At 45.6% G+C, this 27,306-nt stretch overlaps 1 protein-coding gene across 1 annotated transcript in view; it reads right to left on the reverse strand.

Annotated features, from left to right (window-relative positions):
• LOC147900737 (trafficking protein particle complex subunit-like protein) overlaps nucleotides 1–27,306 on the reverse strand; it is an 81,582-nt gene that overhangs the window by 26,391 nt on the left and 27,885 nt on the right. The window contains exon 5 of the mRNA XM_087375528.1: nucleotides 169–249. Coding sequence (XP_087231654.1) covers nucleotides 169–249 — 81 coding nt within the window. The remainder of the gene's footprint in view (nucleotides 1–168; nucleotides 250–27,306) is intronic.

The raw sequence follows: 27,306 nt of genomic DNA on the forward strand, positions 1-27,306 counted from the left end.
ATGTGGCCATATTGTATTGACGAATAGAATACCAAGCCAAAATCCCACCGGCCCTCTTAAGCTTTTCACTTCATAAACGATATGTATCTCATACCAAAGACCCTTGTAAAAATCGATTGTCCATTGTAATCAGACGAAGAAGATTAGCTTTATGGTGAAAGCAAGCACCTCTTGCAAAAGCGTGTAGGCACTCTCATAAAATTTTAGAGCCTCCACCCAGTCTCTCCTGAATTCTGCATAAAATGCAACCTGCAAACATGATAACAATATAAAAGTTTTCTATGCCAAAAGAAAGACATAAAAGTGTGCAATATATTTTATCAAAGGTGACAGAAAGATATTGTGGCTGAACAAGGAATACATGAAAGTCTATAGCTTCCAATAAGTGAGCTTCAAGAGATCACCATTTATTATCTTTATCTGAATCAGTTACCACTTTAAATTAGGTTTCATTCTCACCATATCTCAATTTCAGATACAACTATTATGATTATCTGAAGGCACCCATGAAAGAATCCACAAAAGTGGAATACCCTTAAACTTTACATAGAAAATTCCCAAGAGATGCTGACATACTGTTACAAGGCAGAGACCCGAGATACATAAGGAAATGAGAAGGAATCTAAAGATCCCATCCTCCTAGGAAATTTTGATTTTATATTGATAGTACATCCTTTTAAAGTAGATAATCATTTCAGAGTCTTTCCTTATTTTAGTTGAGTACTAAACTAAGAAGGTTGGGAAGGATGCCTCTAGAGTCTACCCAGCTTATAGGAAACCAATGCTTCCTCCACTAGAGAATGCAAAGGATGTTAGAAATTGACCAAGAGAGGGTACGCAAAGCAGAAGACTGATAGAATAGCCCATGAGCTCACACAGTGTAGTGTGGGGTGTGGAATCACAAACTTCTTAACTTAATGTGCATCAGATAGATGTGCAAACTCATCAATAGACAATGAACCAGCCACAAATAGAAACCACCAAAATAATATATTTCCGTCCAAAGCTATGGACACAATACAAAAGAGATAGATCCAAAGTTCCACCAATGGTGTGGTCCTCTGATCTTACCACAAGGTCCTCCTCCTATCTACCGGCTACCTCTAGACTCGAGCCCACGTGCTCCACCTCGAGCATAAGTAGACTTTCTGTCTAGATCTCAGCGCCTTGCTACCCTGGTAGGCAGCGTAGGGTTCAGCCTTGTGAGCTAAGTCTGCAGCTGCACCTCCAGCACTCCTTTACCTCCTAATTGTAGGCCAAGGGAAGAGGTATGCTGCTCCTATCCGCTCCTCTGATGGCTGACCTGCTGGATATGAAGAATGAGGCGAATGAGGTGTGAAGAACCAGCCTTCTCGAGAATGCAAATGTGGGCAATGCCTGCAGAATTTGAATGCCGATTGGCCCTCCAATGGGGAAGAGCGCCCCTCGTGAGAGTACTTGTTTCTATTTTGGACCTACATGCAAGGTGTGTGAGAGAAGGCAGATGAATGCAAGGTGAATGAAGAATGCTACGTGAGATTCACAATGAAAGGGTGATACCCTTTCATTAATGTCCCTTGAGATCACTCAAGTTCCATCTTCCCATTTACACCTACCCTTAGCCTGTGACCCATGCATCTACCATTCAATGCACCTTAATGCACCCTTCCCTTCCTATTGCCCCTAGGACCTAGACACGTGTGTGCACATTTTTATTAATAGAATAAGTGTCACATGTCCAAATTTGATGCCGTCTAAAGCAGTGGCTCCTGCTCGACTAGTCATGTGATCCACCGCCATATCAAATCGGTCGATGTCCAATATAAATACATATACATGTTACACCATTGAAGTATAATTTACTACAATATTTTAATGTCTACTAATCACAGATTAGTGATTTCTCTTGTCATGACATGAGGCTGGATGCCTCCTTTTATAGGCCCAAAGGGCCCCTTGAAGTGCCCGACTGGCCTGCCTAATATGGCCGACCAGTCTACCATAAAACCGACCCCACATGCCCTTATTTATTGGGCTGTGGGCACATCTCTAGGGCTGTGTGCTGCTTGCCGTGAAGTGGGGGGCCAGCCTCCCTTGCTTTGTATGCCAGCCCCCTCCCACTCCCCTCTATGCATGGGGCTGTGAGCTGGCCTATGTGGCCCACCAGTTTCTTGGCCCTATATAAGGCCAGGGTGCTGCCCACTGCAACCCCTCCCTTCCCTGCAACTCCTGTGCTGCTGCCGGGCCACCTTCAGGACCTTCTTGCAAGTCATATCCCTGCCCATGGATCCACCATGCTGCCGTACTGCTTGCGTCCCTGCCTGTAGACAGCCGCCATGTTTTGCGCCTCTGCCAGGATCTTGTGCTGCCCCGCCACCTGCTGTAGGGCAGGGCACACATCTGCCCACAATCTTTGCCTCCTCGGTTCCATGGCTTTCTCTTCTTTGATGTGAGATGCTGCCCATGTGGCAGCCCCCTCTCTTTCTTTTCTCTTGGGCACCTGCCCTAGGTCTCCCTCCCCCATGCTCTCCTCATATGGGGGTTACAGATGGGGAGGTGACCTTTCCAACACCCCCTCTCACCGACACATCTTGGCCCAATGCCAACACGTCGATGACGATGCTCCAGTAACTCCCTGGTCGTAGTCCTCTGGAACATTTTGGTGCCGAAATCTTTTCCTGGCTTTTCATCCAATGGCTCCTGCTCCTACGGGTCTCGTTCCGCTTGCGCATACCATCCTAGTACTACACAGGTCCATCTCTGGTAGCACATGCTGGCACCACCACCCTCAATCACGTTCCCGCCTTAGAACTCGAGCAATCTAGACGCCATGATCTTCCAATTGAGTGAACAACTTGGAATCTTCCAGGCACCATGCTCTGAGGGTTTGTCTCAACCCGTCCTTCCTTTAGCAAGGTCCGCAACAAATGAGTATCTCCAGATAACCTGGACCACGAACTCTCACTGAGCTCTCAAGCAGGTACTCTCTGGCTTCAGTACACCTTGTCCATCACCTTCCAGCAATCTATGTCCGAGATTTGATGAAGCACCCACACTTCCCCTTCTGCCTTTGAAGAAGGCCTATTCCTTCCAATCTCATATTACTTGAGACAAATGAAGAGTAGAGTCTCTCCACAACATGCTATAAAGTCTCAAATGAAGAACATCACGTAAATCGTCGTACTGCCTGTGTGCTTGCTCTGAAAGCAAACCATGCACCTCATCGAGGCACATACCAATAGCCTATATAATCATGTACTGTCCCCTTCTGAAGTACAGCATCCATCTAAACATGAAACCCCAGGGCACTCCATGAAATCCACCCTCGTGTCAGTATCAGCAGCCACGCACCTAGAAGATACCAAGCACTCCATGCTGTCCTTCACCTTCACAAAGGCATCTGACTCCTCGTCGACCCACATCTCAATGTCAGACATCATCACTGTGGTTTCTAGGTTGGCATATCTGACCTCAGTAACACATGGAGATGTCACCAAGAACAACTCTTCGATTACCACATTAGCTTTGGCTTTTGTGTCACCCTCTGAATCTGAGTCGGACTCCTTCCTCTTGTTTTTCTAATCCGCCTTCTTATTTCTGCAGTCCTTCGCAAAATGACCTGGCGTGTCACAATAGAAGCACTTCTTCTTCTGCTTCCTCTTGGAAGTAGCAACTAATGGTTGATGCAAAAAGTAATATAGTAACATCAAGCCATTAATTGCTACTTTGTTGAGATACATTATTGCAATTAATGCCATTAAGAATTTGTGGCTATTCACAATTGAGTTGCTATGAGCTAGAGGATTTGTTGAAAACGAAAAAGGGAATCAAAGGCACATTCCAAAGAGCAGACCGGCCCCTATCTGCCAGTTGTCGTCGATGTTTATGGCACAGCTACAAAAGGCGTCCCCACCAATGTTCACAAAAAACCTATAAAACTATATACAATGGATCCGCAACATTCTCACTTCCACGTGCAAAAAATATTTTCACAATTTTGTAAAATCTCCAAAATTTTAGGCAATTTAATTATATCTTAGCGAAAAAAGTTGCACAAATTTTTGGAGCACTCTTCTTTCCGATGCACTTCCCTACTTTTCTTGTATTGGACCTCTGTAGCAATGAGATGTGTTTCTTGAGCTTTCGTCCTCAGATAGCAAAGCGAAACTTCAAGACTTTCATCAGTTGCAGGCTAACACACATCCACCCAAATCAAATCGCCGTGCGTGTTCGGGATTGCCGGCTAGTCCTCCCCAATCAATGCGAGGGTAGAGGACAGGATTGGAGCCTCTGTGATCAATCAAACAAAAACCACAGAGAGCAGCATATCTCTCCACAGCAGTAGGTGAATGGCTTTCGAGATCTCGGAGTTTCCAAAGTAGCGACAGAAGAAACCCTCAGTACCTCCTCTCTCATCCTCGCCATCATCGACCACATCCACATATTCAAAGAACTAGCACACGAGCAAGCAGCTTGCATCAAGAGCTTGTGCCTTGGAAACACCATTGCCGAGTTTGTGTTTTTGTGGCCAATATTCAAGGCGAGGGCCTTAACAAAGGAATGCCTCTCCAAATGCAGCACGCACATTGACAAGAAGACACCTCTTTATACAACAGCAGCTTGCAGTAATATTAGCGGCAGGGAACAAGTTTCTTCACATGAAGAAGAGGACCCTGCTCTTGCAGTCATTGAGGACATAGAGGTAAGCACAAAAACATGCCCTGAAAATTGTATGAGGGTTAAATCCACCCTCGACCTGCACACTGCGGCACTGATTACACTCCAAAGGTGCAATGCAGTATATCCACCACAGCTTGATGTTGCCTTCATCAAGCAGCTCCATGAGGCTTTGTACCACAACACCCAAGATTGGAGTGATGCAGGAAGGTTTCGCAGATGCTCTGCATGGACACAGACATTTGATGGAGATGTGTTATCCTACCTGAGTCCTCACAAAATCCCCGAAGCTATCAAGCAACTGGTGCAGGACACAAATCATCTGGTGTGTCACGTCTTCGATTCAAAGGAGACCCTATCAGAGGAGAATTTTGTCACAAGTTTGCTGATGCTTGCCGGAGCTTTCTTCATGACGTTCGAGACTATTCATCCTTTCCACAATGGCAACGGAAGGATTGGTCGCTTGCTTCTTGCATATTTGCTCTACAGCTCTCTCACACCATTTGACTTCAACGTACTTTTTGTGGATGATGATCTTGCTGAAGCTCAGCATGTGGATCCTGCATTTGTGGATCGTTATGTGTATCTTAAGTGCTTCACTAGAGATAGAAATCAAGGAGATATCACAGCATTGATAATAGAAGGCATTTTTGTTGGGTGGTGGTGTGCCTTCTCTCACCTTAGCACTGCTTTGGGGTATATAGAGTGCCCCGCTTTGGAGAGAATAGAAGGCATTTTTGTTGGGTGGTGGCATGCCTTCTTTGGGGTAAATAAATATTCCCACTTTTCACGGGGTTGAAGAGTATAAGAGCATGGAAATAGAAGTTTATTTAGCGAGCCTCCTTATGTTTATTGCAACCGAGAGTACTAATTTCATTTAACCTAAAATGTACATCTTTAACATTGGACTTACCCAAGAAGTACAGAGCTCTGACAACACACTAGCGCATCCCTTAAAGGCAATATCAAGAGGTACAGAGATCTGACTACACACTAGCGCATCCCGTAAAGGTACACATTGCCTTTCTTTCTCATCTTAAACTCAAATGAACGTCTGTTTGAACTTCTTTCAAACGTGCCTGGAGCGATTTTTAAGAAAGGTTCATGCAAACTTTCATGGTCCTATTCCACATCTATTGAACATTCAAAATCAAAAGAGAGTCCCATTCTAGGGCTATTGTGCATTTGAGATCAAGGGAGCACCTTGGTGAAACAAATTTCAAGAGTACAGAGAGAACGCATTGGCATACTTGCAAAAACTCGTTCAAAACATAGTCTAATACCAGAAAAAGACCAGTTTATATGGTTCATAAGTGGAGATTGGATGCAAGGCGAGTACATCATTTGGTAAGCAGCCACTTAAGAAAGTTGGTCAATCCATGGCTTTCTTTGAAGTGTAGTGGCAGCTGCCCTGATACTTAGGACTTTCTGAAGTGCTGCTGGCAACGATGACAGAAAAAGAAGGGGGGGGGGGGCGGGCGGGGCAGGGAAGGGCTTATACTCCCAGTCAACCAAGCTAAAGGCTGATCACCCTAATAAATCCTTTTTTGGGCTGCCCCGCTAGGTTATAACTTGGGCACTGCTCATTCGGCGGCCTACTGGGCCTGCTGGTTGAAGGGGGCCATGACTCGGCCAATTTCTTGGTGTGAAAATCGCCCTTTAGGTGTATCTATCCTGCCCAAGCTGTTGTTCCACTTGCACATGCAATTCATGTTACATGTTAAAGCTTATGGCTCTTTTTGTTAGATTGCAGATAGAACACTTATTCACTTGAACACAGTACATGAGGGTCCCAATAACCCACAGAAGGGCCCCACCACGGATATTTTATTTGTTTTATTGCTGCAGTTCTGTAACGAGTACAAGATCAGTGCTAAATCTGCCCACCAACGGAACTGACCTGATATCTGCCTTTATTGAGAAGGAGCATGTGTTTACTGACTCATACTGGAAAGGCTGCTGAACTGACTACCTCTTTGCTTTCTGCGTTTGACCCTTGTTTGCCCTCCTTTTGCCTTGCATTATCCTTCATTTGCTGCCTAGGGCTGCTAGAAGGGTGACACATGCAAGAACAGACGGGGAGGCCCTGCAACAACCCCCTGGTCAGACAAGGCTGATCTGCTCTTGTCCAAAATCCCATGAAAAGGTTCAAACCTGGGTCTCTCCCTTGGACACCTGGTGCCTGTTTGGGGCCCATAGGGCCCACTTCGTGGCCTTCACACTCCTCCTAAACCTATTGGCTGTTGCTAGTACCTGCCATGAAGGGGTTCATACCTAGCTGAGCTTGGACTGACCTTGGCCGACTTTGATTGGGTAGTCCTCATGCTCGACCAAAACCTGGTGAGTGTTCAGACATCAGATTTTTCAACTGGGTTACATCTTTTGTGCAAACTGGCGCGACCTGACTGTGCAGGGCTTGAACTATCCCACTTGATTACCCTTGGTGGTATATACCTAGATGAATCCAGGAACATTCCCAAACTCATCCTCTAAAAACACAACATAGTGCAGTTTCAATCTCAAGATACTCACTCGTAAGATTGAAACCATAAACTCCATCACGCATAGCAAGGACCAGCTACTATGACATCCCCACTGACGTCATCAGCGCCCAACAGTGAGTGTAGACCATAGTATAAAAGTATGCTCTCACACATACAAATCCACACACCCACTCATACTTGAGCATCCTTTTATACAAAGTCTTCGCACTGAGTTTCTGTCGGCAGTCTGGAGGTGAAGGGCAGACTCAGCCATGACGAAGGCTCGCACTAAAGGAGAAGGCTAATCAAAAAGTAGTCCAAAATCTCTTCATTCAAGCTACAACTACTTGTGAAGTCTAAACGATTTCATTTTAGTCTCTCCCAAACGAGCATTAAATCTAGCTGATTACCCTTGGTGGTACACTATTGACTCATTCATGGAGAAGGGCTCACAAAATTGTCAGTGTTTCACCTTAAGTCTTGCACTTGTCTGTACAATATGTGCACATGGCATCCAAGTGAGGGATGCATGTGACATCCCTGCCTCCTTAACTTGTTGACCAGGTCTACATTGCCTTCGGACCAGCCATCAACAACTCTGGATTCATCTAGTAAATCTCGTCAAAGGAAGGCCCCGCACAATCCATGGAACTCATCCACAAGTGGCACTAGATACTGTGGTGGCAGGAACTGGTGTTTCATATTGGCCATGAATCGGTCCCACCGGTAATCGTCGATATTGTCTTGGTTGTGGACCTTTCTGTTCTTACGAGTCTATAGTGGGATGCTGTACAGTCTTTCCAAAGCGCACTAGACATAAATGGGTGGCTCCTGGTTGGCGGGTGGAGCTCAATAAACCATCCACTGAGCAAGAATGAAGTCCAACTCTCTGCGCACAGCTCACAAGACAGAGCTCTGATACCAATGTAGCATGGGGAAACCGACTTATCGGTTTTTTGTTAGATTGTAGATAAAACACTTATTCGCTTGAATGCAAGAGAAAGAGGGAGGAGAGACAATATAGTACAGTACACAGGATAGGGTTCCAATAACCCACTGAAGACCTCACCCATTGATTGCTGCAGCTCTACAATGAGTACGAGATTGGGGCTAAATCTGCTCATCGACTGGACTGACCTGATATCTGTGGTTTCATGAGAAGGAAGATGCATTTACATGCATATGTGCTGCTCAAAAAGGCTGCTGAATTGGCCCCCTCCTTACTGCCTGTGTTTGACCTCTTTGCCTCATGGTAGCTTTTCTTTGCTGGATGGGGCTGCTTGAAGGTAATGGCAATGCATGCAAGAAGTGGAAGATGGGAATGAACAAGCCCTTCCGTCCCCTTGTACATGGGCTGGAAGGCTGGTTGGCTGGCCAACCTCGACTTTGGACCAATCGTGACCCAAAAAACATAAAAAGGTTCAAACTTGGGCACCTGTTTGGGCTGCCCATAAGGCTGTCCACAGCCCACCCTCTGACGCTCACACCTTCCCCAAACTGAATGGATGCTTCTATGATGTTCGTTTGCAGCTTGAAAGCTTGTCAAAGCATAAGAGCCATACATAAGGTCCGGGAAATAAAGGTTGAGATTGAAGGAAGCGGGTTGTACCTACCTTGGACCTGGATTGATATGTATGCCTTGCTTGCAGAAGCACAGGAAGTGTTTCATTGGCTTCCAGCTCAAGATGTATTCTTATGGATGGTATTAATCGCAGGATATGTTGTGATCAATTTCATGGTGAGAAAGCGGTCAAAGATTTGGAATAGATGCAACTTGAAGATGTCTCTTGCAGTGCTGTCGCATTTGTTTGCAGCTTGATATTTCATGGATCATATGTCTTCCAAATGTTGTCACATTTGTTTACAGCTTGTTAATTCAATGGTGAACCTCTCCCCAATCCAAGGGAGATGGAGTGAAGTGACTGGAGATGCTCAACCCCTTGTGGAGAGGGTAGCTTCACCAACTCCTCAAGGGTATGTCAAACCCTTGGCCATGGAGGATTGGATAACGAGCAATAGAAGGTATCAAGGCTATGGAGAAGCCCATCTCAACCTTCCTTGCCTTCCTTTTGCTCTAGTGAGTCTCTCAAGCTCTTCAACCAAGGGCAATCAAGAACCCTAAACAAGCTTAATCAATCGCTAGTCAAGCATGTATGCATCCAGATCCATAAACAAGATCAAAAGAAGCAATCTCTCTCTCTCTCTCTCTCTCTCTCTCTCTCTCTTACTGCATTTTCCAATTCAGCAAATAAACAAGGGCAGATACTTACATTGCACAATGCCTACATGAGCATGTGTGGAGGACATTTGGGGGAAACAAGCACTTGAAAATGCCATGACAGCTTACACAGCAGGGACCACTCCAAACATTACATCCAATGTCCTCACCAGCCTCCAAAAGATATGCCTTGCATTGATTGAAAGAATCGATAGCTTGGAATCTACTAATGTGGCCCTCCTTGCGGAGAAGGCACATGTAGATAAAACTAGCTGAAGTGAAAAAGCATGGAGGGAAAATGCATGAGGAATGAAGGAACAAAAGGGGCAAAAAGGAGGAATGGGAGAATGAAAAGGGTGAATGGATATGCGAGAAAAACAAGCTCCACGACAGGGTACATGCTTTGGAGATTGAATTGCAGCAAATAAAGGACATGAAAGCACCCCCCAAAGGAAATTGCAAAGCAATGGAGGAGCTAAAAACAGAAAATGCCACTCTCAGGAAGGACATTGCCACCATGCAGGAAAGGAAACAATGCAAGGCACACATGCTGAGCTTAAACAACAAATCAGCAAAGGGGAAGCTAAGATGTTGAAATGGAAGGATGTGGTCAAAAAGGGCACAACAGCCCCTAAAAAAGAATTTATCTCCGAAGCACTTGAGGAGGAAAAAAGGACCAGAAAAACATTAAATGTCTTAGTGAGGGGGCTTCCGATGGGAGATGCCAAAATACTGTTCACCAAAATGGGAGTCAATCTCACTTGTGAGACAGCCTGGAGGGTGGGTAAACCTGAGGCACCCTCAAAGCCACTAGTGCTGAAATTCTGGATAGCCATGGACAGGAAGACCCTCATGAGCACGAGGGAGACTTCGAAGGGAACAAGGATCTACCTGGATGACGACCTCACACTCTTACAACAGGAACATCGCAGGGAAGGTATGATAAAAGTAATGCCAGCAAGGGAAGCAGGGAAATGTATGGGCTGTATATAGGGATGGTAGGGTGATTATTTGAGAAAGAGGAGATAAGGAGGATAAAGAAGAGAAGGAAGAGAAGGAAGAGGGAGAATTGTGACGGTGTCAAGCTCATAGGTTGTGTGCACATACCGGATTGAAAATAGCAGTATGGAATTGTAATGGCACATCATGGTTTGACCCAGGGGGCTTCCTGGAGCCATATAATGATAGAGAGATGATTTTCTACACCGAACACACACGAGAGCCCAAAGCGAGGGCTGCCCACAGTGACTGGATACACATGGGAATCAGCTCACAGAAGAGAGTTGAGAAGAGATAGCGGAGTTCGTGGCTCCGGTGGAGTGGCTGTCCTTTTCAGATCACAATTGAGACCACTCATATCGATGGTTCGGAGAGAGGAGCATGCACAACACATGTGGATACGAGTTAAGCTCCCAGATGCTCGGCCTATCTTCATTGCAATATGCTACTTTCCTCCAGACACGTCATCCTATGCACGAGAGATCACTACAGATGGACACAGTCCATATGAGACGATCCATGATGACATCACAGAGTTTTCCAGACAAGGAGACACTCTCCTACTGGGGGACTTCAATGCACGGACAGGAAATAGATAGGTGGGCCTACTTGGCTTCTCAGATGATGACAGAGACCCACACACGGTCTTGGAACTAGATGCAGCTGAGCTTGGGATAGTAAGGCATTCTACAGATACCCCACAGGTGACATGGTATGGACGACATCTGCTTGAGCTGGGGGCAATCCACGACCTGATCATCTTTAATGGCCTTCACAGATGGCCATCTTCTGGAAGACTCACTTGCTTCCCACATGGTTGTGGATCTAGTACAATGGACTATCTACTAGGCCCACTAGACTTTATCTCACGGATACACAACTTCGCCATAACCCCACCCCCCCACCCCCCCTCGGAGCTGTATCACTCATACTTGACCTTCCATATCGCCACCACCACGCCAACCACAGCAAGAGCTCCCCCCACGCCCCCACGCACTCAGATCCAGTTTGACCGTGCTCTTGACCCAGTATACATGAGCCACCTAGCCAGGGAGATCCTGGCTATACTTGGAGATGACATAGACCTCACCAGCGCCTCCGACACCCTTGTCTCAGTGGTATAGGATGCTGCTATCAAATCTTTTCCCACGACCCGATCTAGGCGGGCCAGAGATGGGAAGATGGCTCAGAACCCTTCATTCGACAACGAGTGCAGAGAGGCGAGAGCCCACTTCACACAGTAGCAGACTTTGAGTCATCTGACACCACCTGAAGCACAGAGGATCTATCGACGACTGACACGCTGTAAGAGACGAGCTTTCCTCACACAGAGGATGGATGAGATTGTCACATCGTTCCGAGGAGGAGACCCGACCACTGGATGGGGATTTCCATCATAGGGGAAGCCACCTATCCCCATTTCTGACCCAGATGTGTGGCACACGTATGCATGCTCCCTTTATGATGCCCAGATGCAGACACCGCCGGATATGTCCTCCACACCTAGGCCCACCACTTGTCACCTGTTCACCACACAGAATGTACGGGCTGCACTTCGCCGTCTACAAAATCGGAGAGCGCAAGACCAAGAGGGCCTCCGGACTAAGCACTTTGCACATGGACAGGAGGTCCTAGCCCCGATCCTAGCACAGATGTTCAACCAGGCTGTTTGTCACGGATTTCCACCTTCTTGGAGTATCACCACTATTATACGGATACACAAAGCCAGGGACCCTATGGAGACGGGGAACTATTAGACCCTTATGATTGGCCACACTCTGGCCAAGCTTTATGGATCAGTTCTAGAGAGGGAACTCAGCAGTCATACAGAGGCTCGGGGGCAACGGGCACTAGGACAGTAGGATTTTGGAGACAGCACTCTACCCTAGATCACATCTTCACTTTGAGGGCTATCATTGAGGAGGCGAGGTCTACACACCAGAAAGTCTACACATGCTTTGTAGACTTTCAAAAGGCTTTTGACACTGTCCCACGATCCCGCATGATCAGGGGATTACAGGAGCTGCAGATTCCAGAGACACTAATATGGGGGGTAATGAGCCTATATGAGTCAGTCAGAGGCCGAGTCATGTCCCAGGAGGCCTATCAGATTGGGTCGAGAGTACGATTGGAGTGAAGCAAAGATGTCCCCTCTCACCGACTCTCTTCGGGCTGTACATTAATGAGATCACCTCTTTCATAGACCGCCTAGGGGGCGAAGGATCACCACTGGCCGATCTCATGATACAGATATTGCTATACGCTGATGACATAGTCCTACACTAGAATTAGTTGAAAAAATAGAATATATACAAACCCTTTTAGGGTTAGGGTTAGGGGATCTAACCCTTTCCTTTATAGCACTCTATAAGGTTAGTGCTATGCACATATGATCACGTGATGGTGCTATGCACACATGATCACATGATGTTGAGCGTGAACTCTCAACACCTTCCCTCAAGATCAACATCATGAAGTAGGCCTTCCCTCAAGATGATGATTCTAGGGAATCGAAGAAGGACTGAGCATTACATTCCATCACACCCCTTTAATGGGAATGTCCTTCCTCTGCATCAAACCAAGAGCTAGTCGGTGTTTCTCGAATAGCTCTTTACCGAGTGGTTTGGTAAAGATGTCTGCAACATTTTCTTTGCTATCACAATGCTGCAGTGTGATGTCACCAAGTAACACTCTTTCTTTGATGAAGTGCTCTCTGACATCAATGTGCTTTGTCCTGGAGTGATATACTGGATTTTTGGCCAATGCTTGAGCCGATTGATTATCACAGTATATTGTTGTTGGCTTTGACTCATCAAAGTAATCTGTTTCTGACAATAGTCTTCTGAGCCATATAGCCTCACATGCACCTGTAGTGAGTGCCCTATATTCTGCTTCAGTCGAAGACAAAGAAACAGTTGGCTGTTTGTTTGACAACCATGATATAGCACCTTGACCAAGGAAAAATGCATATCCCTGTGTCGATCTCCTGGTCTCATGATCTCCAGCATAGTCACTGTCACAGTATCCATGCAACCGTGGATGACTTCCTCTGTATTCTATCCCAAATTGTCTTGTACCTCTGATGTATCTCAAGACTCTTTTGGCTGCATTCCAGTGAGATTGTTTTGGATTTGCCATAAACTGTGCTAGTGAGCTTACTGCATAACAAATATCTGGCCGTGTGATTGTCAGATATATAAGAGATCCAATGAGTTGCCTGTAGTATCTGTCATTGACTGTAGGCTTTTCTGAATCTTTAGTAAGTTTCAAACTCTGTTCCATGGGAGTGGCAGCAATCTTGCAATCGGCCATATGAAACTTCTTCAGGAGACTGTCAACATACTTGAGCTGACTCATGAATGTGCTATCTGAATCTCTCCAGAACTCAATTCCAAGACAATAGTGCATAAGTCCAAGATCTTTCATGTCGAACTCTGCAGATAAGTCTTGTTTTAATTTTCTGATGAAGCTATCCTTGCTTCCTGTCACAATCAGATCATCTACGTACAAAAGTGCAATAGTAATATCTTCCCCTTGAACTTTGTAGTAGAGAGTATGATCTGCATTGGACTTCATGTATCCCAGATTAGCAAAATACTTGTCAATTCTGCTGTACCAACTTCTGGGTGCTTGCTTTAAGCCATAGAGACTTTTCTTGAGATGGCAAACCTTGTTCTCCTTTCCTGGTTCAACATAACCTGCGGGTTGTTGCATGTAGACTTCCTCGTCTAGATAACCATTGAGAAATGCATTCTTGACATCGAGCTGATACACATTCCATTTACTGAGTGTCGCTAGTGATATCAAGAACCGTATGGAATCCATCTTTGCTACTGGAGCATAAGTCTCATCATGATCTTGGCCATATTGTTGTGCAAATCCTTTTGCAACTAATCTGGCTTTGTATCTTTGAATACTGCCATCTGGATTGTACTTCACTTTGTATACCCATTTGTTGGCTATGGCCTTCTTTCCTGGTGGAAGGTCGCATAATTCCCAAGTGTTATTTTTATACAAAACATCCATTTCTTCATTCATAGCAGTTTGCCATTCTGGCTTATCTACTGCGTCTTCGAAGTACACTGGCTCTTCTGTAGCCATGATGGTAGTCATAAGAGCATAGTTGGTGGTTTCCACCTGAATTGCTTTGCCTTTCTGAGCATATGTCAATCTAGCTGGTGGTCTGCTTTCCCTAGTAGACCGTCTGAGCTGCTGTGGCACTGCTTGGGGTGTTGCTGGCAATTCTTGCTCTTCTTCATCAACCTGTTCTGTAGATGACTGTGAAGTCGATGCTTCTATCTCCTGTGTAGGTGAGGTTTTCCATTCTGATTCCTCATCAAAGATCACATCTCTGGAGATAATGACTTTGCGGTTGATGGGATCATACAATTTGTATGCTTTGCTTTCTTCACTGTAGCCAACCATGATGCATTTGCGTGACTTCGCATCTGATTTCCTGCGATGATCATCATGTATGTGGGCATATGCTATGCAACCAAATATGCGGAGATGCCCAATGCGTGGCTTGTGTCTAGTGAATGCTTCATAAGGAGTCATACCTTATATCGGTTCGGTAGGAAGCCGATTAAGCAAGTAGTTAGCTGTAGCTATTGCTTCTGCCCAATACTGATTCGGAAGATGCTTTTCACTAAGCATTGCTCTAGCACTGTCTGCTAAAGTCCCATTCTTCCTTTCAGCTCTTGCATTTTGCTGAGGAGTATCTGCACATGTGAATTGTCTTCGAATGCCGTGATTTTTGTAAAAGTTCATGAATGCTGAAGACATGTATTCACCTCCTCTGTCGGATCTCATGACCTTGATCTTTCTGCCTGTCTGGTTTTCTACCATGGCTTTGAATTCTTGAAATCTGGCAAACACTTCAGATTTCTCTTTCAGAAAGTAGACCCAACAATATCTGCTGTAGTCGTCGATGAAGGTCAAGTAATAAAGTGAACCATTGATGCTGCGGGTCTGGGCATAACCCCATACATCTGTATGAATCAAATCAAGAATACCTCGTGCACGAGAGGTACTTCTGACAAAGTTGGTTCGTTTTTGTTTGCCGAAGCAACATGCTTCACAAACTTTTCCAAGAAACTGTAGCTTCGGAATCCCAATTGCCAGATTCTGATTCCTGAGATCTAACAAGTACTTGAAGTTGACATGACCAAATCTCTTGTGCCATTTTGCAGATAGTGGCATCTGTTGCATTTGAGCTGACATGGCATGCTTATCTGGTACTGTAGCTAGCATCCTGTATAAGCGTCCTTCCTTGACACCTTTTGCTACTAGCTGACCTCTTTTGGATTTGTCTCTGATAGTGCATTCATCACCGTCGAAGATGACTTTGTAGTTGTGTTCCGTCATTTGACCTACTGACAAAAGGTTCTTGCTGAGCTTCGAAACATAGAGCACATCTTTGACTAATCCTTTTGTACCAGTGAAATTGTTCAGAGGGATAACCCCTGTCCCTTGAACCGGATTCGGTGTATTGTCTGCTGTGTAGATGACATTCTTTTGACCTTCTAATGGCTTCATTTCTGTGAACCATTCCTGATGATTTGTCATATGAGATGATGCACCGCTGTCGATGTACCAAGGATCCTGTTCCACTTGGTCGACTTGATAGCTGAAATCCTCTTTGGGATTGAAATCAGTGTCTAGGTGCATTGTATCAGTCGGATGCAATTCCTCACTTGCAAGAAACATATTGCCATGTTCATTTGCAAAATGACTGTGGCTAGAGTGTCCACCACGATGATTTCCTCTTCCTCGGGAATTCCCTCGATTACTGCTGGATTGACCGCCTTGGTCATACTGCTTCTTGCGGCAATCTCTTTCATAGTGTCCAAACTTGTGACAGTAGTTGCATTGAATGTTTGACACATTGGTGGATACATTCCCTCGTCCTTGGAATCTTCCTCGGTTGGAATGATTTCCTCTTTGCTGATTCTGATGTTGCTGAGGATGATGTTGATGCTGATGCTGATGCTGATTCTGACTTTGATTTTGTTGATAATGACCACTTTTCTGATATGATCTACCTCTGTTTCTTCCTTTGCCTCTGCTTCTGTCTGAAGCTGTGAATGCCTGATCATTAGAATGACCTTTACGTGCTTGAATGGCCTGAGTCCTGAGTTCTTCACCAAGTAGAACTAATTGAAGTTCTTCCAGTGTTGGAATTTGCCGTTGGATGGCAATACTTTGGACTAGATTCTCATATCCTTCTCCTAGTCCATTCAGGATTACTTGAACCATTTCTGCGGGATTCATAGTCTCTCCTGCTGCTGCAAGTTGATTGTTGTAGTCTTTGATGCGGAGTACATAAGCATGACCGGTTTCATTGCTATTGCGGAAACTCTGGTTGATCTGGTTTCTCAGGGTGAGAATCCTGGATGTGTTCTTGGACTCGTAGAGAGCTGCGAACATAACCCATGCTTCTTTTGATGTCTTAACTCTGTTGAGCTGTCCTAGCATGACATCTTGCACGTTCTGCTTGATCAGGTGATAGGCATACTTGTCTTTCTTATCCCATTCTGCTTGAGCTCGGGCAATGGCAAGATCTGCTACTGATGCGGAAACTGTTTGTGTAGATGTAGATCCCGATGTAGATCCCGTTGCTGGTACTGTGACAACAGATGGAGTAGAGCTACTGGTGGCTGGATCGGCCAATGGTCTAGGTATAGATCCATCGACATACTCCCATTTGTCCTGAAGCACAAGAATGGTCTCCATTCGGTATTTCCATGTACCGTAATTGGAGTTGTCTAACTTAGCAGATGCCTCCAGATTGAGGTTGCTAGTCGACATGGTGCAAACAATGTACTCAAAAGTGTCCTGAAAAACTCTGTATGAATCAACTGCAAATACACTGAAGATGCCAAGTGAAATCTCTGTACCGTCGGTGAAGATAGAACTGCAGTATATAAGATCTGATCTGTGTTACAAGGCTTGTGGCAATGATGCCGGGAATAGCCAAGAGACTTTACAAGGCTAAAAATGATGTGCACGATGCCGTGAGATAGCCGAATAGGCTTTACAATGGTGGCATGTGTGTGTGAAATCAAATGATATCTGCCCACTGAACCAATCTGCAATGCCTCTGTACTCTGAAGTCTGCTCACTGAACTGATGAACGTAAGGTTTCAGGTAATGTAATGATGTGAAATCGGATGTGAGCGTATGGACTGACTCCGAGTAGGTACTAGTCGGGAATTTCGGGCATGGCTTAGATTGGCAACTTGGGGAATTCAAAGCGTCCCCTCTATAGCAATCTAGTCTACTCTGATCTAGATCTAAACCAACCGTCGATCGATGAAAGAGCAGCAAATAATTCCTTTTCTTTTGTTCTTTTTAAGTGCTGGGTCAGATGCGTCGATGTAGAGGCAAATGTGCGTGAAGGAAGTGGTTTTGTCGGCAAGGCACAGATGTGAGTGTAGCTTGCGCCGAAATGTGCGCGTGATGTGACGAGCGCGTAGAGCACGAAAAACCGAGCGACTTTCCATTTTGGAGCACCCTCAAATTCTTCCTGGATCAAGAGATATGACTTGATCTAGGTGGAGGGGCAAAAGGAGTGCAAATGGTGCTCAATGATGATGTGTCACTGTGAGTCACATGCAGTGATGATGTGGCACTGTGCTTAGCAAGAGGTGTGCCAGTGAAGCTCTGTGCTGAGGTGGCAGGAGTGTGCACATGTAGTGTGTGCACAGTGTGCCTGGCAAGGGACTGTGCCTGCAGAGGGTCAGTGCTGACTGGACTGCTGAGGTGGCAGTGCTAAGGTGGCACTGATGACGTGGCCTGATGACGTGGCACTGATGACGTGTCAGGTGACGTGGCTGATGACGTGTCACTGATGACGTGGCATTGTGGATAGGCTAATGACGTGGCAGTCGGTGACATGTCAGCTGACGTGGCAGATAAGATGACGTTGCCACGTGGCACAATTGTGATCAAACCACCTAAGTAGGGGTTGACTGAACCTAACCCTGGTTAGGTCCTATCTGCCATGTGTCAAGCAACTGACCACTGGTGGCTAACCAAACCTAGGGTTGCTGACCAACCCTATCTGCCACGTGTTGCAAGGTGAGCCACCGGAATCAAAAAAAAAATTCGTCGGAATCTATGGATACTACGGAATCTTGATTCCGTCGAAGATGCCGATGCCGTCGCGGAGGAGCGAGCTACAGCGCTTGGCTAGAGACCCGTGGATAAGCTTGCAGGAGGAGCAGGCTGGCTGTTGAGTCGCGTTTTGTTGCTGCAGGTCTATGTAGCCGGTCGCCTGTGGAGCGGATATGGAGAAGGAGGCGGCGTTGAGCAGGGGGCTCTGCTCTGGAGCTTGGGAGCCCGTGAGCTGCGTGTCTAGAGATGATGCAACTGCCCATCGGTTGTGGTCGTGAAGAAGGTCTCGAAGCTTGGAGGCATTGTGTGAAGCGTTGGTTGTAGAGTCGACCGTTCATCATTCGAGATAGAAGGCTGTTGTAGGAGCTGGTCGCGTTGAGGTTATAGAGGACATCGACTGTGCAACTCGATGCTCCGAGAAGGATTTGGAGCTGATGGCGGTGGCTGGAGTGGCTCTTGGCCAAGCAATCAAGTAGACCTTCTTCTCCTTCTCCGATCGATGGTAGCGACGGAACCCAGAAGTATTGCACGTCAATGAACTCCAATGAGGCTGACGGAAGCCTGGACCAAGTGGTATCGTCTAGTTGCGAAAGAGGCGGCTGAGGGTTGGCCGTCGCTACTTGCTGGTGGAAGAGCTTCTCGTTGTAGAAGGTCACGGCCGTAAGTGGATAGCCCGTTTGGAAGAGGTCGTTGTTGAGGCTGACATAGAGAGCTCGAAGGAGATGTAGTCGTTGAAGTTGGCTGCTGTTTCGCTTGCCTTGCTTGTGAGCAGCAAGGTAGCTGCTCGTTGTTGTTGAAGACTGCCAGGGTTGATGGCGGTATTCGCTAGATAGCTCGCAGAAGGAGTAGAGGCAAGACTTAGACTAAGCTCACAGAAGGAGTAGAGGCGGTATTCGCTAGGGACGGCCGTCGAAGGATCTTTGTTGGAGAGGCTTAGCTTCTTTCTCTTTCTCACAGATCTCTCAAAAACTCTCTCAAAGACTAAGATCTAGATCTCTCTTTCTCTCATAAACAAGGAATACTCTCTTTCTCAAGCAATGAAATCTTTCAAAGAACTCAAAGAAAGAATAATGGACGGAACTGTCCTAGAATGAGCAAAGGAGATTAACGGAAATCTCTCAATCTCTCATGGACGGAATTCTCACATGAATAGAAATTTCTCTCAACGGAAGTGAAGGGAAGGATCTCACAATCACTCAAGAGAACTCTCAATCTCACAATCTCTCTCACACTCTCAAGAATCTCAATGTCTCAGCGGAAGACAAGGAAGCTCTGATACCATGACAAAATATGAAGAGGGGAGAGGAGAAGAGTGGAGATGAGGAGAGAGGGCACAGCTAGAGAGCACACCACAAATGACTAACTGTACACTAGAATTAGTTGAAAAAATAGAATATATACAAACCCTTTTAGGGTTAGGGTTAGGGGATCTAACCCTTTCCTTTATAGCACTCTATAAGGTTAGTGCTATGCACATATGATCACGTGATGGTGCTATGCACACATGATCACATGATGTTGAGCGTGAACTCTCAACATATCCACATGGTTTACCAGACACGGGATTCAGATGGACAAGCTCCCCCCCTTTCAATATAGTTTGGATGCACCCCCTAAGTCGATCCCGCGAGATGAGATTAACCGTATCATACGATTAGATCTTCTCCAGCTCCATATGTCTCGAGCTTGGGAGGGAGATCAAGAGCTCCCCACCAAGACACAATTCTACCGTGACAATTTCCTGAATGTCTCAGAGGATGGATTCATCATCAGACCCCTATATCTCGAGGACAAAAGAGTCTCACATGCACTGAGGATCGCCATAGGGCAGATGGGGGTTTCATCCCATCAACTGAGGATTGAGACAGGGAGAGCACCACGTATACCTAGAGAGCAACGGACCTGCACGCTATGCACACTGGGAGTGGTTGAGACAGAGGAACACTTTCTTTGCACCTGCCCAACCTACTACGAGATCCGGGAACGATACCACTACCTCTATTAGGACGGGAGTGGCTTCGGCCCACTATCACGCTTGATCCATTTCCATGACCAGGTCTGCATTGGGCTCTACCTACTTGAGATGCGCCGACACAAGGAGATCTTGCTACGACAGATCAAAGAGCAGCAGGAGGCGATCACACCATAGGATGCAGAGGCTGACCACAGACAGCGGCACGTCACAGATTTTTATGCATTCGAGTCAGCTCCAAGACACAGTGGGGTGGAGAAGGAGGAGCTAGCTGCTATGCGGGCAGCCTGGATTACCGAGAGAGGACTACAGAGGCCACCCACGACACGGAGACCGCCCAGAGCACACTCGATTGAGGTTGGCCCTAACAATGAGGAGCTATAAAAGAAGAACCAGGACAAGGAATTAAACAACACTATCACTGCATGCGAGAACATGGACAAAGATGGTAGCCCCTATGACATTTTAGTAGACATGCCTTCCCTTAAAAGAGCCCCAAGTACCGACCACTTCAATCGTACCCATAAAACAACAAGTACTATTTGACAACGACCATTACTTCAAAAGACTGTGCTCCCTTAATATTGAGCAACAAGCTCTATTTGACGACTTCCTACTTCAAAAGAGAATATATCCATTGGACAAACTCCATTTATTCCTCATAGGAGGAGTAGGGGTAGGGAACATACTTGCTACTCTTAACCATCCAAGGCCTTTTGAGACATAACAATCAAACAACCCCATTTATCGACCTCAACTTGCCCAAGGCACTGATGCTAGCATACACTGATCAAGCATCATTCAACATTAATGAAAGCACAATACACTCGGTGTTGCACTTGCCAACACATACAAAATGCTTTACATCCTTGTCAAGAGAGAAATTGGACATGCTTTCCACCATGTATTCTCAAGTCCAACTCATTGTGTTTGATGAAATCTCTTTGGTTGGCAAAAGGACATTGAACTTTGTAGACTTAAGGATGCGCAATCTTAAAAGGAATCTTTGGGGGTGTCGACATTATTGCCTGTGGTGGAGACTTCTACCAAGCAAAACCAGTAAAGGATTCTTGGGTCTTCAAGGTCAATGACAAGCTCGAATCTATCACGGACACATATTGGCACACAAAACCCAAGTGCTTTGAGCTCCAATCTATGATGCGACAAAACAATTGCAAATTTATTGAAGCACCGAACTCATTCAAAAAATGTACAAACACAAGCCCTGACATTGATTACATAAACAAAAACTGCTTGCGGCCTGTGCCCTTTCCTCAGAGGGGACCACCCGAGACGAGGGGTCACTCTGAACATAGCTCAACGGGTTCACAGATCGAGGAAACCACGCCCCCCTCCAATGCCACAGTATGAGACAGCCAGACAAACTCAGTTTCGAGACATTTTCACCGCTCATAGACAAGCCACCACAGTGCCCAGTTTCAATTTCTGAGTTTCCAGTCCAGTTCCAATTCTCAGCCTGCTCCCAATAGCAAATAGCACATGATATGATATGATATATTTATTTATTTTTGTACTTGTTTCTGTTTGAGCCAGTGAACTCTTTTTATTTCAGCACAATACTCAGCAAAGGGTCTTAGCGCGCCCTTTGCCTCAGCCCCTTGTGGCTTGTATGAGTTTTTCTCTTTGGTGTCACTTTGTCTCATACGCCCGCGAGGCCTTCTGTGGACGTTAATCTCTCTCTCTCTCTCTCTCTCTCTCTCTCTCTCTCTCTCTCTGCAATTTGGACTGCACCAACAGCTCCGAATGGGGGGTAAAACCCCAACACAGTTGACCATCGGGATCCTTTTGTGCCAGTAATCTACATCCATGTTCGGGACACCTACTCCTCTTCTTGTCTGTCGCGCGCGGCGATCGCTACTCGCGATTTAAGTTTGAGGCATCTCTTCAACTCAGGCCGCAAATCTGAGGCCACCATCAGCTTCGAAAGGGGGGTAAAACCCCAATGCGGTTTGCCGTCAGCATTATTTTTACGCCCCCTCATCCCTCCTGGTACTTTCATACCTGTTGTACCTGTTTTTTATCGTGCGTGCGCTGTCAATCGCCAGTTTCTTGATGCGCCACAGGCTCAACCATGGCTTCCACCAGTCTCAACAAAAGAATCAATAGGAGTGGTCTATCAGCACATTCCACTCCCTTGGCAAAGAGCTCTGGAGGCAGTATGAAAAACTCTCTGTATATAACGCCAACTAGAACAAGTGCTTTGCAAATGACAGCAACTTCTGAGCCACCCACCATCATTTTAGATGGACAGGCAGCCCCATTCATTCCTGCACAAGGGAACATTCTAACAGCTCCATTCATGTCAGTTCAAGGTGACACAGCAGACACTTTCTCTAATGAAACTGGAATCTGGACATTTTTGACAGCTTTGCAAGGCACAATGGACCGCCAACAGCAGGAGATACATCAACTTTCACTGAAATGCCAACATCTAGAATACAAAAATGCAGATTTGGAGCAAAGGGTGGCCATGCAAGAGAGCTCCATAGCCAGCTTGGAGCAAAAGACTGTTATCCAAGAGGAGAAAGTTGCTGAAATGGAACAGATCTTGGAAAAAATGAGGGCAAATACGACGCAACAGCCTCAATTAGATTGCAAGCAAGATATAGGCACCTCGGGGACATGGGCAAGTAAGGTAGTAAATGGGCATGCTCTAGAAAAGGGGAAAAAAATAGAAGAAGGGATAGATGCCAATGAGTACAAAGAGAGAGAAAAAAGGTCACAAAATATTGTCCTACGGGGTCTATCTGAAAAAGAAAAAGAAACACCTCTCTCACTTGCAAAGGACATAGAAGACTTTTTTGCTGAGCACTTTGCCATGCAAGAGGTTGTGGTCTTTGGGGCACACCGGGTAGGAAGAAAGAGGGATGAAAATTCAAGTCATTAGGCAATTGTTTGCACAATGCTTGACACACGTAAGAGAGAAATCATCCTGGACAGCAGCAGGATTTATTTAAAAGGAACACCTTTCTACGTGACAGAAGACCGCACCCCTATGCAACAAGAAGAAAGGAGACGTATGTATGAGACCCGAGTCAAAAAAAGAGAGCAAGGAGCTGAACAAGCTCAATAGGAACGCGAGGCCTATGGGACCCAGAAGAAACTGAAAGTCATGTTTTGGAATTGTAGAGGCTTTCCTTGGCATAAAGGAGCTGCTCTAAATGAAGTGTTACATGATGCAGACATTATCTTTCTTGCAGAGACTTGGGAAAGGGATATACGCAGGATTCCTAAAATGGATGGCTATTTGGTGCACTCCGTCTAGCAAAAGCAATCAGGCCTACGAGGACAGGGAGGGGTAGCATGCATATACAAAGACCATATACACGACAAGACCTCTATGGTCAAAGATGACAACCATAAGCACTACATATGGGTTATGGTAAAAGGAAGCCCTTTGCCATTGTATATTGCAGGATGCTACATTCCTCATAGAGAATCCCCCTTCTACACACAATTTCAATATCCCACACAGCAAGAATACATAAAGGAGCATGAGATAGACATTGACCCCAGCTGGTGTAGATGCTCGAAGGATAAAGTGGTGAATGCACATGGTACAGCATTGGAGCATTTGATGAATGGTATGCACATGTTGGTGGTAAATGGCACAGCCCTTTTCCCAAAATCTAATTCCCCTACTTGTTTCCCTGCCAGTGGGGGGGCTAGTGTAATTGACTATGCATTGATTCATCTGGAAGCTTGCAATCTTATACACAATTTCTCACTTGGCCAGAAATCTCTTGATTCGGATCAAATACCACTCTATGTAGAGCTTAATATATTGCTGGCCAAGGCAACTTTAGAGGAGCATAAAGCAGCTGAGTGTGGCTATCAGGTGAACGAGGCAAAAAAGGTGGAATATGCTGAAAGTTTAGAAGCATGTCTGCTGAGAAAACAGAAATTTGGCTGGGCACAATTGAAGAATGCCATTCTCACCACAGCTAAGACAGTTTTAGGGTGCAAAAAGAACAGTAAAGAGCGTAAGAAAGGGCTGCCATGTAATGACTGGTTTGATGCTGAATGCAAGGCAGTTAGGAGTGCACTAAAGGGGATTCCAATGGGAGATGAAAGAAGAGCAGCCGAGAAGCAGTTCCATGCTCTCACACGTAAAAAGAGGCGTGTTTATATTGAGAAAAAGGAATGGTCTGATTTTGTCAAGAACCCTAGAAGAGCATGGAAAGGAGTTAAACAAAGGCCAAATGACATCATGGGAGATTTTACAGAAATAGAGATGCTTGAGTATGTTCAACAACTCTACATGCATCCCAAGGCTCGGCCCATGGCGAGCATGTCTCTCAGTGGTAATACTCAAGGTATTTTCTCATTGGAAGATGTGCAAGATGGCCTAAAGAAAATGGCAAATGGGAAGGCAGCAGACACTATACACCTCACAGCAGAACTCATTAAGTGGTCCAATGAACACACGCAAAGGCACATAGTAATGGCACTAAACCAAGCATTCGTGTATGGTTTCCCAACCGATTGGCAAGAGAACTGGATCAAGCCAATTTACAAGGGAGGTGACCGCAATCAAGTGTCAAACTACAGAACCATTATGGTATGCTCTACTCTAGCCAAGCTATATAGTACAATAGTAGAGGCAAAGCTGAGTGCTTGGGCAGAGAAAGAAACGAAGAGGGCAATGGGACAAGTGGGTTTCAGGCCCAAACACTCCACTGTGGATAATCTAGTTACTCTCCGAGTGTTGATGGAGGACAGCCGCCTTAAGGGGAAGGCACTCTTTTGTTGCTTCATTGATTTTAAGAAGGCATTCGATACGGTGCCTAGGGATGTGCTATGGGAGAGAATGGAATGCATAGAAGTGCTTCAGGAAATAAGGTTTGCTGTCTTTAGACTTTATGAGAAAGTAAAATGTCAATTAAAATGTAAGGATGGGATGTCACAAAAATTTTATAGCAATATGGGGGTCAAACAAGGATGCCGACTCTCACCCACCTTGTTTGGTTTATGCATTGATAGACTTGACGAACTGATGCACACAGAAGCAGGTAAAAGAGGGTTGTCCAGCCTCTACCTAGCAGATTTTGAGATTCACTTGCTTCTTTATGCGGATGATGTGGTTGTTTTCACTAATAGTGAGGGTAAGATGCAACAAATGATGGATATCCTCAGCGTGTTCTGTTCGGAAAGTGGGCTGGCTGTGAATGTTTCTAAAACTAAACTCATGATAGTCAAGACTATACAGCCAAGTAATCCCCCTTCAATCTCATATATGGGTCAACTTGTTGATACAGTGCACTCATTCAAATACTTAGGCATTGAAATTCCAGCCAATAACAAATGGAGCAGCTGTGTGCAACGGAGAATTGATGCAGGATGGGGAAAGTATTATCAATTTGAAAATGACTGCAGCAATACCAACACAAGAAGGTGGCAAGTACGAAACATGATTTTTGGGGCATATGTGGTACAAACAGTGCTCTATGGGGTAGAGGTGTGGGGGGGGAGTATACCATCATCAAAATGGAATAATGTAATGCAGAAATCTTTCATTAGAAGACACCTTGGCATCAAGGCTACCACACCCTACTCTCTCCTACTCCTAGAGATAGGATGCATACCCATAGAGTTGCATGCCTTGAAGAGAGTACTCAAATACATCACAAAGGTCAAGCGCATGAATAATGAAAGGCTGCCAAAGAGGGCATGGGTAGAAAGTCAAAAGTCCCAAAAGACGAATAAGGCTAAGATTTTGGCATCTGGATGGGCACTAGATTTAAAAAAATGGTTCCAAAAATGGGAGGTAGAGAGGTACTTGGACTACTCTCCAGAGGAGGTAGATGAGGATGCCTTTCATCATGACCTGCTGAATGCACTACACAGGAAATGGCAAACAGCTGAAAATAGAGATAAGTTTGAGTACTACCGTACATTTATTAATCCCGAATATTGGGCTACTTATACAGGACTCAAACATGCCCTCAAAGGTTTGGAGATGTTTACATTGAAGCTTCCGGAGCTTCATGTATTGATAATTACTCTAAGCTGTGGCCCTTCATTGAGATCCCATGCATATCCATTTGGATGTTCATAATATTTGGGTTGATCTCCAGCTCAAATGTGCCCCAGATTAAGGTGTTGGGCAGATTGAAGAAGCTAATCGTTGCCATGATTGCCGGATCCGGGACATAATGGTGAAACAAGCGATCGACTAAATCTTGGGAAGAGGCAGATGTCGATAAGCCCAGAGGGAATGTTGGGCTCGATGTTAAACCTGTGATGCTTTTGAGAAGGGAGCGAGTATTAGTGATCTTGCATACTTTGGTTTGGCCCAAGTATTTACAAGTTAGCCCACCGTGCGCACGCCCAAGGATCATGGATTGGCAAGATTGCCTGCCCACGTCCAGCCCACAACCCACTTGCATTCAATGCACCATGGACGGGCATGGGCGGACATAGCACCCAAGGATCGTGGATAGGCAAGATTGCCCACCCACATTCAGCCCATGGTCGAGATGCATTCAATCCATCATGGGCAGGCATGGGCAAACATAATCCATAAAACAAAATAGCTTGTAAGGAACACATTTTATGAATGAAGTCTTCACTTCCTTAGAACGGACTAAAGTAGGTGGTGGAGAGTTAGGAAAGGTGAGGCAAGAGGCTCCGAGTGAGCTATTTGTGGTTTAGCACTCTGTGATAAGTCAAACTAGAGGATTCCCAAATCAATGGGCATCTTCAAAGTGTTTTATTGCTTCCCCCACTTTGTCATTGTTGAGTTCATGAGGGTATTCAAATTGCATTGTCTCGAAGGAGTATGCCCTATTTTGAGTTTCCTCCACATTTTGAAGAGATACTCTGTAACTAGATTGAAG

The sequence above is a fragment of the Dipteris shenzhenensis genome, chromosome 6, assembly GCF_047967505.1.
Source record: "Dipteris shenzhenensis isolate YYH24624 ecotype China chromosome 6, Dip_SZ_1.0, whole genome shotgun sequence".
NCBI classification, from domain to species: domain Eukaryota; kingdom Viridiplantae; phylum Streptophyta; class Polypodiopsida; order Gleicheniales; family Dipteridaceae; genus Dipteris; species Dipteris shenzhenensis.